The 14,754-nt window shown below is 49.3% G+C and overlaps 1 protein-coding gene across 1 annotated transcript; it reads left to right on the forward strand.

Moving 5' to 3' along the window:
* Positions 1-1,617: 1,617 nt before the first annotated feature.
* On the forward strand, positions 1,618-13,921 carry LOC144118740 (uncharacterized). Its single transcript, XM_077651584.1, has 3 exons — positions 1,618-2,042; positions 11,098-11,279; positions 13,688-13,921. The coding sequence occupies exons 1-3, from the start codon at positions 1,940-1,942 to the stop codon at positions 13,895-13,897; spliced, it is 495 nt and encodes a 164-aa protein (XP_077507710.1). The 5' UTR covers positions 1,618-1,939; the 3' UTR covers positions 13,898-13,921.
* The last annotated feature ends 833 nt before the right edge of the window (positions 13,922-14,754 follow it).

Genomic DNA, 14,754 nt, shown 5'->3' on the forward strand with positions numbered 1-14,754 from the left:
AGACTTAAATTAGTACCCAGCAGCGGAGTGTGGAAACGGTGTTGTAGACTGGGTATGATTTGAACTGAGTGTTCCGCCATCCGCAGCGGTGGCTCAGTGGTTAGGGCGCTCGGCTACTGATCCGGAGTTCCCGGGTTCGAACGCGACCGCGGCGGCTGCGTTTTTATGGAGGCAAAACGCTAAGGCACCCGTGTGCTGTGCGATGTCAATGCACGTTAAAGATCCCCAGGCGGTCGAAATTATTCCGGAGCCCTCCACTACGGCACCTCCTCTTCCTTTGTTCTTTCACTCCCTCCTTTATCCCTTCCCTTACGGCGCGGTTCGGGTCTCCAACGATATATGAGACAGATACTGCGCCACTTCCTTTCCCCAAAACCAATTATTATTATTATTATTATTCCTCCCTCCTGTATCCTTTCCTTTATGACGCGGTCCGGGTGTCCACCGAGATATGTGGTGGTGGTAGTGGTTTTTTGTTAAAGTAATAGTCAAAAGGGAGGAAAAGATTTTTGCTAGCCCCGGAATCTGCCATCGATACTGAAGCACCTGAGTGAGACGGTTACTGTGCTTTGCGCGCTCGCGGCACCATCTGTCATGACGTCACACCGCGTGGCTCGCCGCCGCCGCCGTTTCGTATGACATCCCACCACGTTCATCACCCTATCCGCGCGTCGTCGCATGCGGAACATTGCGTATGAAAAACGGAGATGTAATCGGCGGCTGTATCGCAAAGCTTGATGTGAATGCCCAGAAGGAGAGCCCAGCCGCTGGTAAACGGCGGAATAGACAAGAGAACATTAACTCTTCCGATCTTGAGGTTGTCGCCTGGTTGTTGGCTACTCAACAAAGATAGAATGAGCGTCAGAAGGCGAAGAGAGCAGCGGAGACGCCCGAACAGAGTGAAGAACGCCTTGCCAAACTGAGACGCCGGACTGCCGAGCGTAATAGGCGCCGCATAACCGCCGAGATGGAGCCTATGGAAGGCGTCAGTGAACAGCAACCAAACGTAGAGGATGTGAAAGCCCGTCGTGTAACTGATCACACCATTCGAGTTTCCGAAAGTGCATCTGCGACCCGGGCATATCAAGCGGATATGTCTCTCATTGCTAAACATACAGTGGCAACATCGAGCTCAGCCAGGGAAACGTATCTCCCGCTACGTATACCCTTGCACAGCGGAGCTAAGCCACTGCCCATTTTTCCAGAGTACCGCATTCCTCCTCTTTACGCCTCCAGATTTGGAAGGTATATGACAGTCTCTGCCTTGCGTGTCCAGCACAACAATCACCTTTTTGATGATAAGGTTTTGTGCCCTCACAACGTATTTTCGATGAGAATTAATAACGCTGCGTAGTTGCCACTGCTCAAACGGACGATATCGCTAATTAACATTCACAAGAAGAGAAAAATGAGTATTTTTAACATTGTTTAAGCAGGAACTAGTGCACTTATGCAGGCTCTAGTGGAGAGCCCAGTGACGTTTAACTCTTAAGGCTACTTCGTTGGTGAAGGCGAGAGCGGACTGTGGTAGCTGTACACCTTCCAAGCCCGGTGGTCTCGGGAAAATAGTGCCGTACACTCGTTTATTCCTGTGTCTCTCGTGCAAATCACGCGCCATTCGACACCTGGTTAGCAGGAACGAAGACTGCGAGCCGCGCGCAACGAAGAAGAGGAAAAGAACAATGAAGCCACGTGGCTGGACGCAAGCTGGCCAATCCCCCACCGTGGGTACGTGCCATTCAGCCAGAGGCCATCATCATCACCATCATCAAGCTGGCCAGCGCACAAGGTACGGCCGTCCTTCGTCGAAGACCGGCGAACGGAATACGACGAAGACTGCGGAAGGCAGCTCGAGAGCAACCACGCTGGGCGAACAGGCCGAGGCTTCACTGCAGTCCAGCGAGGAGTTCGAGTTTTCGGGCCCGACATCGTGGAACGCATGGGGACTGCGTGGGCGTCCGAGAGCAGGCCGCCTCCGTCCGAATCAGCCCGCGGTCAGCCAAGCGACAGCGCCACACAACCAGCGCCGCATCCTGGACCCGGTAAGTGCTTTCTTTGGCACTACGAAGAAGCGCGCACAATTTGCGACAGTACGATGCCAGATATGTTTTCAACCTCCCGTCGACAGATCAAGCCAACATTACAACAGAGGCTAAACGCAATGCTAGTGTGCTACATTCTTTTAAGGCAAAAAGCCTTGCTAGGCCAATAATGAAAAAAGCCGGCGTCGTGTGTTAATGTTTGTACTTAGAGATGGTACAGGGAATACCAAAGATGGCAAGAAAAATAATTTGACGTCATCAAGCGGCCATAGGACGCACAGAGCAAGTCTAGCGGCGCAATTTCAGACAATCATTTGCATTTGGTTCGCCTTATATTACCATCCACTGGCTGACTAATGTGGCGCCAGTAGTCAAAACTGCATTCGTGCAAAATTATTTGCAACCGTTTGTCGTGCAGCGTTCCGGGTGGTGTCATATACAATTTCTCTTTGCATATAGCTTGCATGTGCTAGTCATGTTAGAGACTAGATTGCGACATGTGGGGATTCGAACCGACGACATATGTACTGTCGCGTTTTTTCCCCTGTGTCGCGGCAGGTGCACTCAAGAAAGCACACTACAACCGTCCCCAAACAGGGCAAGCCAGTAGATTTCCAGCGTCCTCTTATAGTTCTACACCATGCCGGTTGGTGACGTCCAGATGAGCTCGAACGCCGCGGCCGTCTTGCAACGCGGGCATCGCTCGATGGAACGCTGGTGCGCTTTCGATGCGTTCTGGTGTGCGTTCGATGGAAAGTAGATTGCCTTCGATGAAACGCCACATGCACCTTCAATTGTAGATACGTACGCCTTCAAAGACGCCACCGCGGCGGCCGCGTTTCGATGGAAGCGAAACGCGCAAGCGCCCGTGTGCTGAGCGATGTCAGTGCACGTTACAGATCCCCAGATTGTCAAAATTATTCTGGTACATATTTGTTAGTTTATTCTCTCAATCCCTTCTTTATCCTATCCCTTACGACACGGTTCAGGTGTCCGTCGAGATGTGAGACAGATACTGTGCCATTTCCTTTCCCCCAAAAAACCCATTTTTATTTCGAACCCGACCGCAGCGGCGGCGTTTTTATGGAGGAAAAACGCTAAGGCGTCCGTGTGCTGTGCGATGTCAGTGCACGTTAAAGATCCCCAGGTGGTCGAAATTATTCCGGAGCCCTCCACTACGGACCTATTTGTTCCTCTCTTCTTTCACTCCCTCCTTTATCCCTTCCCTTACGGCGCGGTTCAGGTGTCCAACGATATATGAGACAGATACTGCGCCATTTCCTTTCCACCAAAAACCAATTATTATTATTATTATTATTTCATTCCATAGACTTCACCTCTTCTCTTAAGGCGCGGTGTAGGCGTCCAACGAAATGTGACTTACTACGCCATTTCCTTTCCTCGGAAACCAATTTTTGTATTAAAACTGTGACGCTGCTGTTCTCGGTACATCGTTGCGGGTGGTGTGATGCGAGAACCATTTTGTTTTTGCCTAAACTAGCTACACTAATGTAACCAGTGTATAGCAAGGCTCCATTTTTTTCGCCAGTGTAGGAAAAGTGTGGCTCCACTCTCCTAGACGAACGCTTTCTTTTACATGTTGTGTAGCACGAGAACGAGACTTCCTACACCGGTTTCTTTGGAGAGGTAGGCTAGCAGACGGAAAAAGAAGGCGAGAGTTTGAAACGCACAACGCCATTTTCTGACTGTAAATGCGTGGCGCGTGCGGTTGCAGCGCAGCCTGACAAGTCTAAGTTCGTCGGCCTGGACGACGGCAGCATTATGGCGGTGCACCCACGCGACGAATACAGAGGCAGTCTTACCTTCTACGAAGATAAAATCTGCTTACACGACTGAAAGTGCGTACTTTAGTCTGCTGAACGCTAATTCGCGTTTAGGTAAGCCGCGTTCGTTCGTTTGCTATCGGCGCAGAGCGACCTCCGTGAAAACTGTCAGTAATTAGCGTACATCGCCATTACGTATCTATGTATGTCAGTGCGAAGATCTCTACGCTGACAGTATCGTCTACCATGTCTGTGTATTAATACGGCGGCGCCTAAGAGCGGTCGATCATGCCGCTGGCTGAGAGCAGAGGAACACGCTTCGAAAGTCGCACCCCATATGGCTGGGCAGCTGTGCAACGGTACAAATATCGAATCTGCCTTTTTTCATCATGCTGGTGCCCTTTCACACATCCCACCTGTCATCATGAAAAAAAAATGTTTTGCTTCCTCATGTTAACCCTACCGTTAAGGAAAACCCCCTACAGGGGGTTTTTAAGGAAATAAAAATGAAAATGAAAAATGATATATGCCGCGGAACGCTAGGTTCAACGCGGCGTAGAACGCTTTTCCTCAAGTCACGAGAGAAGCATGGATGCATTGTATCTCCCACGAGGAACTAGTCGTCGACCCTCCTTCCGAGGATGAACTTACTGTGCAAGAAATTTAGCGACAACTGCGGCCGTGGTACGCTCCATGCATCCGCAGAGCAGACGGTAGAAGTTTGTGTGTTGCGCTCCATTTGAGGGGAAACAAAAACGTCCTTTGCATTTTTCTACCCTAGTAAACGCCATGCAAAAACGTTTTGCAGTATATATATTTGTTTAGTTCATTTTATAATCAATTATGGCGGCTCAAAAGTTCAGAGATGATTGCTCCCGCTGATGACGGCGCTGCATATCACGCAATTTGCTGACGCTCGTGCAGACGAGTGCAGCGCCTTTACGTCATATCTTTAGCCCCGCTTTCCACCCGCCTACACGAGCTCGCACGAAGTGTAGCTCAGTGTAGGCTAACTAGCCCTACGGTTTCTCATTCCATACAGCAAACCTTCCCTAGTCAGGTTGGATTCCGGAAGAGGGGAGGAGGAAAAACATTTATTTGTGCTCTAGCAGAAGTAGTCTACGCGGTCTTTAGGTGGTTTCTTCCATCTTCAGACGGAGTCTTCCACATTCTTCAACAGGTCGGTTTCCTTAGTCGAGGGCTCTGCTGAGGAAGGATGTCAAGCGAGCTGTTCATTCTAGTCCACGTTGGACATTCAGGTGGTCTCTGGAGAGCATCCCCTCCCACTGCTCCGCACTCGGGTTTTCTATGCTAGGAATTGTCATTTTCCTGACGTGCACATGTTGTATGATATAGAGTTGGCTTTTCTCCACACCACGGGCATGTGTCGCCCGTATTGTGTGGGATAGACTTTACTAAGTATGTTCAGATTTGGGAACGCGCCCGTTTGCAGTAATCGCCATGGTACTGCGTCTTCTCTGCTCAATTCCTTACGCGGTGGTGGATATTTCTTTCTCACTCTCTTGTAATAGTTCAATATTTCTGAAGAGCTCTGGGGTACCGGACTGGGTTCCTCGAGGTCGAATGAGTTGGACGCTCGGTTAGTGTGTCCTCGAGCTATCCTACCGGCCTCTCGGTTACCCCGCATCTCGGTATGCCTTGGTATCCACACTATAATGTGCTGTATTTGCTTTTTGTTCCTTTGCTGCGTGTCGCTCGAGCAGAGAATGCGGAGTGCTTTGTGACTGATTGTGCCATTTGCACAGTTACGGCATGCTGTTTGTGAGTCAGTATTGTTAAGGACCTGTTGGCTCGGTAGCCCTCGCCGCCGCTAGAGCTACTGCTGCCTCTTCGGCCTCGACTAGCGTGCAGTCCTTGATCGATGCGCTGGTGATTGCTTCTAGATCTGAGTTGATCACCGCTGCTACGGCCATGTTTTTCGTCTGTACCCTGGTTCTGCTATATACAGCAGCATCCGTGTATACCACATTGTCCCTGGTCGTTGCCATTGTTTGTTGTAGTATATTGCCCTAGCTTCTCTGCGTGCTTTGTGCAGATTTAGGTCCATATTCTTGGGTACCGGTGCGACCTTCAGTGTACTGCGGTACTCGTCCGGTATCGCTTCAGTTCTTCGTATCTCCTGAATTGAGTCTTCGTAGCCGCCCCTCTTTAGGAGCTCTCTGCCCGTTGGGGTTTGCTTTAGCCTTTGTAGCTGGGAGTTTAGTTGGGCTTCCTCACCTCTTCAAAGATGTTGTGTAGCCCCAGGGCGAGCAGTTGTTCGGTCGATGCTGTTTGGGGTAGGCGGAGCGCTTTTTTGCACGCTTTCCTTAGGATCGTGTCCGCTTGCTGTAGTCACTTTTGATGCAAAAATAGTAGGGGAGGCTATACACTATTCTGCTCACCACTAGACTACTGACCAGCTTTAGCATATCGCCCTCCCGCATTCCATGCCACTTGATCGAGATTCTGGTGATCATGCGGGCTACTTGGACGGTTGCTGTTTTCAGCAGGTTTAAGGTGTGGGAGTCGTATTGGTTGGACTGTATCCACATTCCTAAAATCCTGATGAGCGTTTTCTCTTGTATGGGTTTTCCCTCGGGGCAGACGTTGAGCCTCAGCTCCGCGTTAGTGGGAACTGTACGATTCTGCTTGCCTCTCCAGACTCTTAGGAGCTCGAATTTCTCCGTTGAGCAGGCGAGGCCTCTTGCCTTGACGTAGTTTCTACGCAGGTAGCTGCTGTCTGCAGTTTTTCTTCCTTTTCACTGAGCGAGTCTTCGTTCACCCACACAGTGATATCGTCGGCGTACATGGCGCGCTGTACGCCGTCAATCTCTTTTAGCTGCTTGGCTAACGCAATCATGGTGATATTAAAGAGGATGGAGGAGATCACTGATCCTTGCGGAGTTCTTTTGGTGTGTGGAACTTTTCGGATCGGATTCATCCCAGGCCTATGGATGCGGTGCGGTTCGAAAGGAAGGCTTTGCGTAGCCGTGAGTCCTTCTTCCACAGTTCACGTTGTCCATTCCTGTGAGGATGGCTTCCTGGCTGACGTTCTCAAAGGCTCTCTTTGTCTAATGCCATTATGATGTGTTTCCCGTTGTGGGGGATATTGTTGAGCACTTCGTCCTTGATTTGGAGAAGAACGTCTTGCGTTGATAGTTTGGTACTGAAGCCCAAGATGCTATCGGGATACAGTTCATTTCCTTCCATGTAGTTTTGCAGTCTCAGTGTCACCACTCTCTCGTATAGTTTGCCTAGGCACGAAGTTTGTGAGATCGGCCTGAGATCTTCGACGTGTAAATTCTTTCCCGGCTTCGGAATCATAACTAGCTCCGCATGTTCTCATTCTTCTGGGACGTTGTCTTTGTTCCATTGTGTATTGAGGTAATCGGTTAATTCGGCAACTAGCTCAACACTGAGATTGCGGATGAGCGCGTTGTTTATTCTGTGTGCGCCCGCTGCCGTGCTCCTGGTTGTATTCCTGATCGTTGCATAGACTTCTCGGGTGATGGGTCGATCTATCCAGGTCCGCGTTTTCCTCCACTTTGTAGCGCTCCGTGTAAGTTGCTAGGTTACTTGCTCCGAATCACTTGATTCTCACTTCTTCCAAGAGTTCCCAGTCTGGTCCTTGGAATTGGTGGACCAGTATATTATGGCCTTGTTGTTTTCCGACTTTATTGTGGTCGTGTCGAGGTGGGCCTTGAGTATACGTCATCTTTTTGCGGTGCTCAGGGTTCCACTTAGGGAGTGGCTAAATTGTTGCCAGTTCGATCTTACCAAATGGATAGAGTACTCTTCCGCTTTCCTCGTGATGTCCGCGATCTTTATTTTGAGTTTTCTATTGTATCTGTGCCTCTTCCACCTTTTGGTTAGTCCCCTTCTTGTCCCCCATAGCTTGAGCAGTCTGGAGTCTACCTCTGACGTCTGTTCTGTTCATTCTAATTCCTTGGTGTGCTTGCGCTGCCTTTCCTTTAGCATGTTTCTCCATTCTTCTATCGACCGGACCCCTTCTGTCGGGTGTCCGTCGCATGCTTCTCGGAAGGCGTTACAATCCGTTATTCTTGTTACTCCTATTCGACGCTTTATGTTGTCCGAACTGATTTGAGTCTTGATGATATAATGGTCGCTGCCCAGATTCTCAAACAGGTTTTCCCACGTTGCATGCCTCGTTCTCTGCACATACGTGAGATCGGGGCAGGTGTCGGTGCTGACACTGTTGCCTATTCTAGTGGGAGTGTCTGCGTCCGTAATGAGCTTGCAGGTGGTGTTTTCTGACGCCTCTTTGATGTCCCTTCCTTTCTTCTCCGAGTCCTTGTATCCCCGGCTGTGGTCTCTGGCATTGAAATCTCCCACGATTACTAGCGCATTGTCTTTGGCTAGCTTATTTACTCCGCGGAAGAGCTGGATGAATTTTGCCTTCTTTTGTTTCGGGGAACTGTACACGTTTACGATAAAGGTGCTGCCTCCTTTCCTTTTCTTCTTCGGTAGAATTTCGGTAATTACGTGCTCAACATCCGTGTCGGCAACCTTGTTGTGTGCTATGGCGATGAGGGCTTTACTGACTAAGATTTGCCGTTCTTCCCTTCTCCGGGTTTTCGTAGTACATGTAGCCCTGGAGTGTTGGCGTAATTCCCGTTTCTTTTAGTGCAATGTCGTCGGGTGGTGTAAATTGTGTGTTAATATACTGCTGTAAAAGTCTGTTTTCTTCAGTAGCCTCTGCAATTCCATTGCCAGATTTATAGTCTTTCGTTTCTTTACCTGCCTTTATTTGTGCTGGCCATGATTAATTTTCTAAGTTGGTGTCGATGTTGTTTTCTAGCGTTGGGCGTCGCATGTTAAATTTGTCTTTGACGCCTTCTGTATGTTTCTGCTTGCGTTGATTGCGAGTCTCTGCGTTCTGCATCTCTATGCGTTGCTCTATTGTTTGGAATTTTTGCCTCATCTCTGCCATGAATTTGGCGAGGTCTTCGGGGCGTGCTGTTGATTGGTTATGTGGTTGCGGCGGCTTAGGAGGGCTACCTGACCTTAGGCCCTGAATTGCTCTCACAAGCTCCTCGATTTTCCTAACCTTGTTCGTCTATCATTTTGCGACCGGCTTCTAGCCAGTGTTTAAGCGCCCTATTTTCTTCCTCTAACTGCTTCTCGCGTTTGTTGGCATTGTTTTTCTGGTTACAGTTACCTGAGTGCGCAAAAAGTGATTTAGGAGGGCCTGCTCCCCAGCTCACCTTCGCGCCGCTGTTCTTGCGGGTAGGTTCTTGTTTCTTCTGCTGCTGCTGCTGCTGCTGCTGCTGCTGCTGCTGCCCGCCCTTGGTGGCTGGGGGTGGCAGTGGCTGGAATGACCGTGATCGGCTCCGTGAACGGTCCCGTGAACAGTCCCTCGACCCCTGGTTCAGGCTCCGGGAGCGGCTCTGCGAACAGTCCCACGGCTCCTGGTTCCGGCTCCGGGACCAGGAGGTCAGGTGGTCCAGGTCTCGAGTGGCATCAGATCCAACCAGGGGTTGATGGCCCGATGGGGTTTGGCGGTCCGGGATGGTTGAAAAATGGGGAGCGCATGTCCCTTCCTTTACGGCGCGGTTTCGGGTGTCCACCGGGATATCCGAGACGGTTACTCTGCCATTTCCTTTCCTCAGAAACCAAACAAAACAAGTGAGACGATGGCGCTCATAGAGTTCATTGTTGTTGACAACTTTGCAAAGGCCGTTCATTTTCACGAAAGAAAAGGCGCGCAACCGGCTCCGTGGGTAAGCGGAAACCTCAATCTCGCTTTCATATACGTGGCGTTGGTGTCCAACTGCAAAAGCCTGCATTGATTGCGTTCCGCACACTGGAGAGGCAACGCGCCCTCCCTGCCACCCTGGCAGGTGGCATGCAATTAACGGTTGATCGCGAGAGATTGATCACCATATTAACGCTGCGGCCAGCTACTGCTGCATTGCCGCATGTCAGCCACAACGCTGTCAGCGCTAATGCATTCAGGCCACACATTTTCCTCACCACCGCCACATGTATCAAAGCACGAATCAGGCGTCCGCATATCCAGGGAGCCAGTTATGCGCCCCTCCTTTGCTCAAAGCCATCGCCGTCTAAAACATTGTCAACGCCAACGCCAATGAGCAGAGTGAACGCTGACATGTATCGCTCTGTATATCCTAGATTAGTTTAGCTAATACACATCAATTTTTTTTTAAATGTGGAACATCATGTCATGTGCTGGCGACGAAACGGAACTAGAAGTGCTTGTCAAGTGATAACGGTTAATGCACTGAGATCAGAGCTAGAGCGCAGGCCGCACTCCTAAGAACACCCAAAAAAATAAAAATTGATAAGGTTTTTATGGAAAGGAAATGGCGCAATATTTGTCTTTCATATCGGCGGACACCTGGAATGGCGCCTTAAAGGAAGAGATAACGAAGGGACAAAGAAAGAAAGAGGTGCCGTAGTGGAGGGCTCCAGAATAATTTCGACCCACTGGGATCTTTAACGTGCACGGCATATGGGCGCCTTAGCGTTTCGCTTCCGTCGAAGCGCCGTCACCGCGGTCTGGTTCGAATCCGGGAACTTAAAATGAAAAAAAAATGAATTAGTTTTTGGGCAAAGGAAATGGCGCAGTATCTGTCACATATCGGTGGACACCTGAACCGCGCCGTAAGGGAAGGGATAAATGAGGGAGTAAAAGAAGAAAGGAAGAAAGAGGTGCCGTGGTGGAGGGCTCCGGAATAATTTCGACCACCTGGGGATCTTTAACGTGCACTGACATCGCACTGCACACGGGCGCCTTAGCGTTTCGCCTCCATCGAAACGCAGCTGCTGCAGTCGGCTTCGGATCCGTAGCCGAGTGCCCTAAACACTGAGCCACCGCGGCGGGTAACACCCGATCCGCATTTTTGATTGCGGTGGTGGCATTCATTATGGAAACGTCTAATGATAGCCAACCGCTGCTCTGCTGACCGATTGCATGGCGTACTTACCTGAGCCCGTCGATGTCTCAGATCACGTGATTCGAACCCGCAGCATTATGGCCATTATAAACAGTAAACCCTAAAGCTTCGGACACCATTCCTGCAACGTCCCAACACTTTCCAAGATCTTATGATGTTGACAAGTAAAACATATTTTCTTTAAAAATCATTTCCAGACGTGTTGAAGCAGTGGCTTTTTGTTCTTCCGTGTCACCTGTTTTGGATGAACACCTGCGCAAGCTTAGGCCTCTGATGCTACCAAACGTGGTTAGAAGGACCTCCTCCACGCTTTACCTCCGTGGCTTCGCACAGGTGGGAGCCAAGGAGAGACGCCACAGTCAGCACGTGCAGCACACTTCCTCCATGGCCCAACGACCGCGGACGTCCCCTCCTCGACCCAGGCCGACCGCGGCTCCGCCTTCCGCCCATATCACTGCAAGGTCAAGGCGGGCAGAGGAGGAACCACCACGAAGTCGCCGCGGCCTTCACGGCGGGTAAGAAACACGGAGACCAAATGAGTGAGCTTCCGTGGCTGCCAGCTTCAATTCTGCCTTCTCGCCGCAGTGTCTGCCGTATATGTTGTCTGGCATGCCTATAGTCTCATTACTCGTGATTAACTTCTCCCTCCCCCGAGCACCACACCAAAAAGAGCTAACTGGCCGTGATGAATTGAGCGGAAGGATGAACAGAAATTATTTCCTTGTACCTTCGACACCTCCGCATGAAGTTGCTCTGAAGTTTTGAAGTGCGGACGTAAAAAAGTAGGCACCTTTGCATTGAGATTTCTTACGGAATCGGTAAAAAACCAGCCTGAAGAAGCTTGAAGCCACTCTTCTGTTTTTTTATGTGGTCTGGTTTCTGAATTATTCATGTGGAGGCGTTGAGTATGCGCCCACATCCGCTTCATTAGTATGTATCCGTATCTCCACTGACTTAAGGGTATTGGCGGTAGATCGAAGGACTGCTCTTCGAAAACGTCGTTCTGTGAGCCATGGCGTACGAGTTTCTCGTGGAGATTAAAGTAAGCGCCTTACGAGCAGCGTCTGCAGTAGCCTAGCTTTAGTGGCACGTGACAGCTTAGTGACGTCGACGTGGGAGCTCATCAAAGGTGTAAACAAAAAAGCTTGCCTATGCTTACGCATTTTACAAGTATGCAATTTTTTTGCCCACATTGCAAATGAACACTGAGGACAAATTCAAGTTGGCATGTATCGTTGGAGTACCGCGTTTGAATGTCAAATAATTTTTGAGGTGTTTTAAAAAAATAGAGCTTTTATGGACTTGAAAGTGCAAGGAAATCAAATTCCACCTGCCATTTTGACAAGAAAAATGTGATCAAGTGAAAAGAGATATTTTATGCAGATATCTGAATCTAGGCTATACCGCCATTCACCTCTAAATGGTGCGCGCAAGTTCTATGTAGGGAACAATATAGCGGCTCATAAGTTTTTCACTAAACTTTGGTGTGCGCACAAGTGTCCACAGTATAATTTTCTTAGTAATAAAGGCGTATTTTGCCAAAGAACAATCTTAAATGTAGCCACCAACAGCCAATGAGTCAATTTTAGAGCGAAAGTTCTACTTCTCCCGTACAAAGCTGAAGGTCATGTGGTTATAAAATTTGACCTTCAAACCAGGAGGAGCGAAGGCTTGGCTCTGACGTCATGCCACGTGACTCGCCAAGCCTAGCCACAGCTGCGCGCGTTGAGCCGATAGCGCTTGCTCAACTTGCACCTGTAGAATCGCATGACTGGCTGCGCCTCGCCACAGCTGCTTGATTTGATTTATGGGTGTTTAACGCCACAAAGCGACTCAGGCTATGAGGGACGCCGTAGTGAAGGGCTCCGGAAATTTCGACCACCCGGGGTTCTTTAACGTGCACTGACATCGCACAGTACACGGGCCTCTAGAATTTCGCTTCCATCGAAATTCGACCGCCGCGGCCGGGATCGAACCCGCGTCTTTCGGGCCAGCAGCCGAGCGCCATAACCACTCATCCTCCGCGACGGCTCGCCACAGCTTCGCATGCGAAGCCGACGGCATTCTTGCAACTGCCGGAAATCGCCTGACGCACCGTTCGCTATATAAAACCGTGTGGCGTGTGCTTATCTTCACACAAAGCCATGGATGAGCAACGTGCCGGAACTAGTGCTTGGAAGTTGCATCGTGGTCGCCCGAGCCAAGCCATTGATATACAATAGTGTCGAATCAAAGCTAAAAAATGTCTAACCTTGCACTTACTAAGTTCAGCCGGGTTAAACCACAGCTGTTATTTTTTACGAAGAACAAAAATTGTGCATGAAGATATTTGAGGCATACGGACTAGCGGACAAAGACACGCACGCAACCGAGGGGCAGATTAGTGGTTTTACTGCACTCTTCAAATGTGTCGGCGTCTTTTTGGGCTAATGAAGATCAGTAAAATATACACTTTATCCCTGGGGAGTGAAATTGTATGGGGTTTTGACACTGAATAAATGTTACAGGACGACGAGGACTCGTGGTAGCTAACTGACGACAGAAGTTGCTAGCAGTTTTATTACACAATATGCAAATAAACAGAACATTCGGGTTAAAAATTGTTCCGACACCTCATGAGCCCAAAGTGTTCCATGTTTAGGGAACAGGATGTAACTGCTTTTCTGCGCCCACTTTCTGGATCCTTCGCTAAACAAGATGTAGAAAGGCTTGGGGCTGGTAGAATATTTTTTTATTTGGCTGTTATAATTCTGCGTAAAATTTATATCTGCAGCGTATGGAGTAGTACTATTGAACCACTCCCCTAAAAGGACGAGCGTTTGTCTCGTGCGCTGCTTCCTCTATATGTTTGTTTCTTGTTCTGGTGCAAATTTTCAAAGTAATTGAGACGTGGCTGTTACTAACTATCGCTTTTGTTTTCTAGGCCGAGGAGGCTGTATCTCCCGAAACAATCCCACTTGGAGTAAGGGCCGCTCTGATCTCGGCAGTGGCTTGCTTGGCTTCCGGGCTGCAGATTGCTCAGGTGGTGGCCTGCATTCTATCGACTCGTGCGTCCTCGTCTCAGGAGCGGGACGACCACGCCTGCCAGAGCCACCAGTGCCGCGACCACTGGCAGCTCATTTTGAACAATTAGATATAGAGCGTCGGTCCCTGCAGCAACATTGGAGCGCATACGTGTGCTCCAAGTTGAGACCTATGCGATATGATTGCGACGCATCCGTATAGACCGTAGCCTTTCTAGCTCTTGGGTCGTGTTTTTCACGCTGATTTGATCGCTGGGCAGGACAGCACGTTCACCTGCTGATTTTGTGTCGCATTGAAAATAAATTGTGTTTATTACGAGGCTACAGGCTGCTTTTATATCATAGCTTTCGCCTGCCTTTCTAGACGGAGCACATTTTATCCCGGTTGTCATCATCTTCAGCCTGACTACGCCCACTGCAGGACAAAAGCCTATCGTAAATCCATGCGATTAATCTTCTCCTGTGCCATCTGCGGACAACCTATGCCCGAAAACTTTTCCCGCCACCTGATGCGCTTGCCTTCTCTTGTAAACCACTCCTTTACCTTAATGGACCATTGGTTGTCTTGCTTTGCATTACATGCCCTGCCCATACCCATTTTTTATTCTTGATTTCGACAAAGATGCCATTGGAGTTTGTTCCCTTGCTCATTCTACTATCCTCTATAAAGTTAAGCTGTATTTCTGTACCAGTTAAAAAAAGATTGCGTCACCTGCAGTCATGATTATAAACATGATGGATATACCAGTGCGGCATAGTTTGGCAAAAGTTAGGGTTTGTTTGAGTATGAAGTTGTGTTCTTGCGTATGAACAGAAGAGAGCACCGGAGTTTTTCTAGATGATGCGGAAGTGACGTTGTTAGGACATATAGGAATCGAGAACTGAGATGGATGGAAAAACAGTTAAGCAGATTCTGGTCATGGTGCTTAAGAGTTAACGTAGTGAGAGAGCTTGGACATAAACATCC

This window comes from Amblyomma americanum, chromosome 2, assembly GCF_052857255.1.
Source record: "Amblyomma americanum isolate KBUSLIRL-KWMA chromosome 2, ASM5285725v1, whole genome shotgun sequence".
NCBI lineage: Eukaryota > Metazoa > Arthropoda > Arachnida > Ixodida > Ixodidae > Amblyomma > Amblyomma americanum.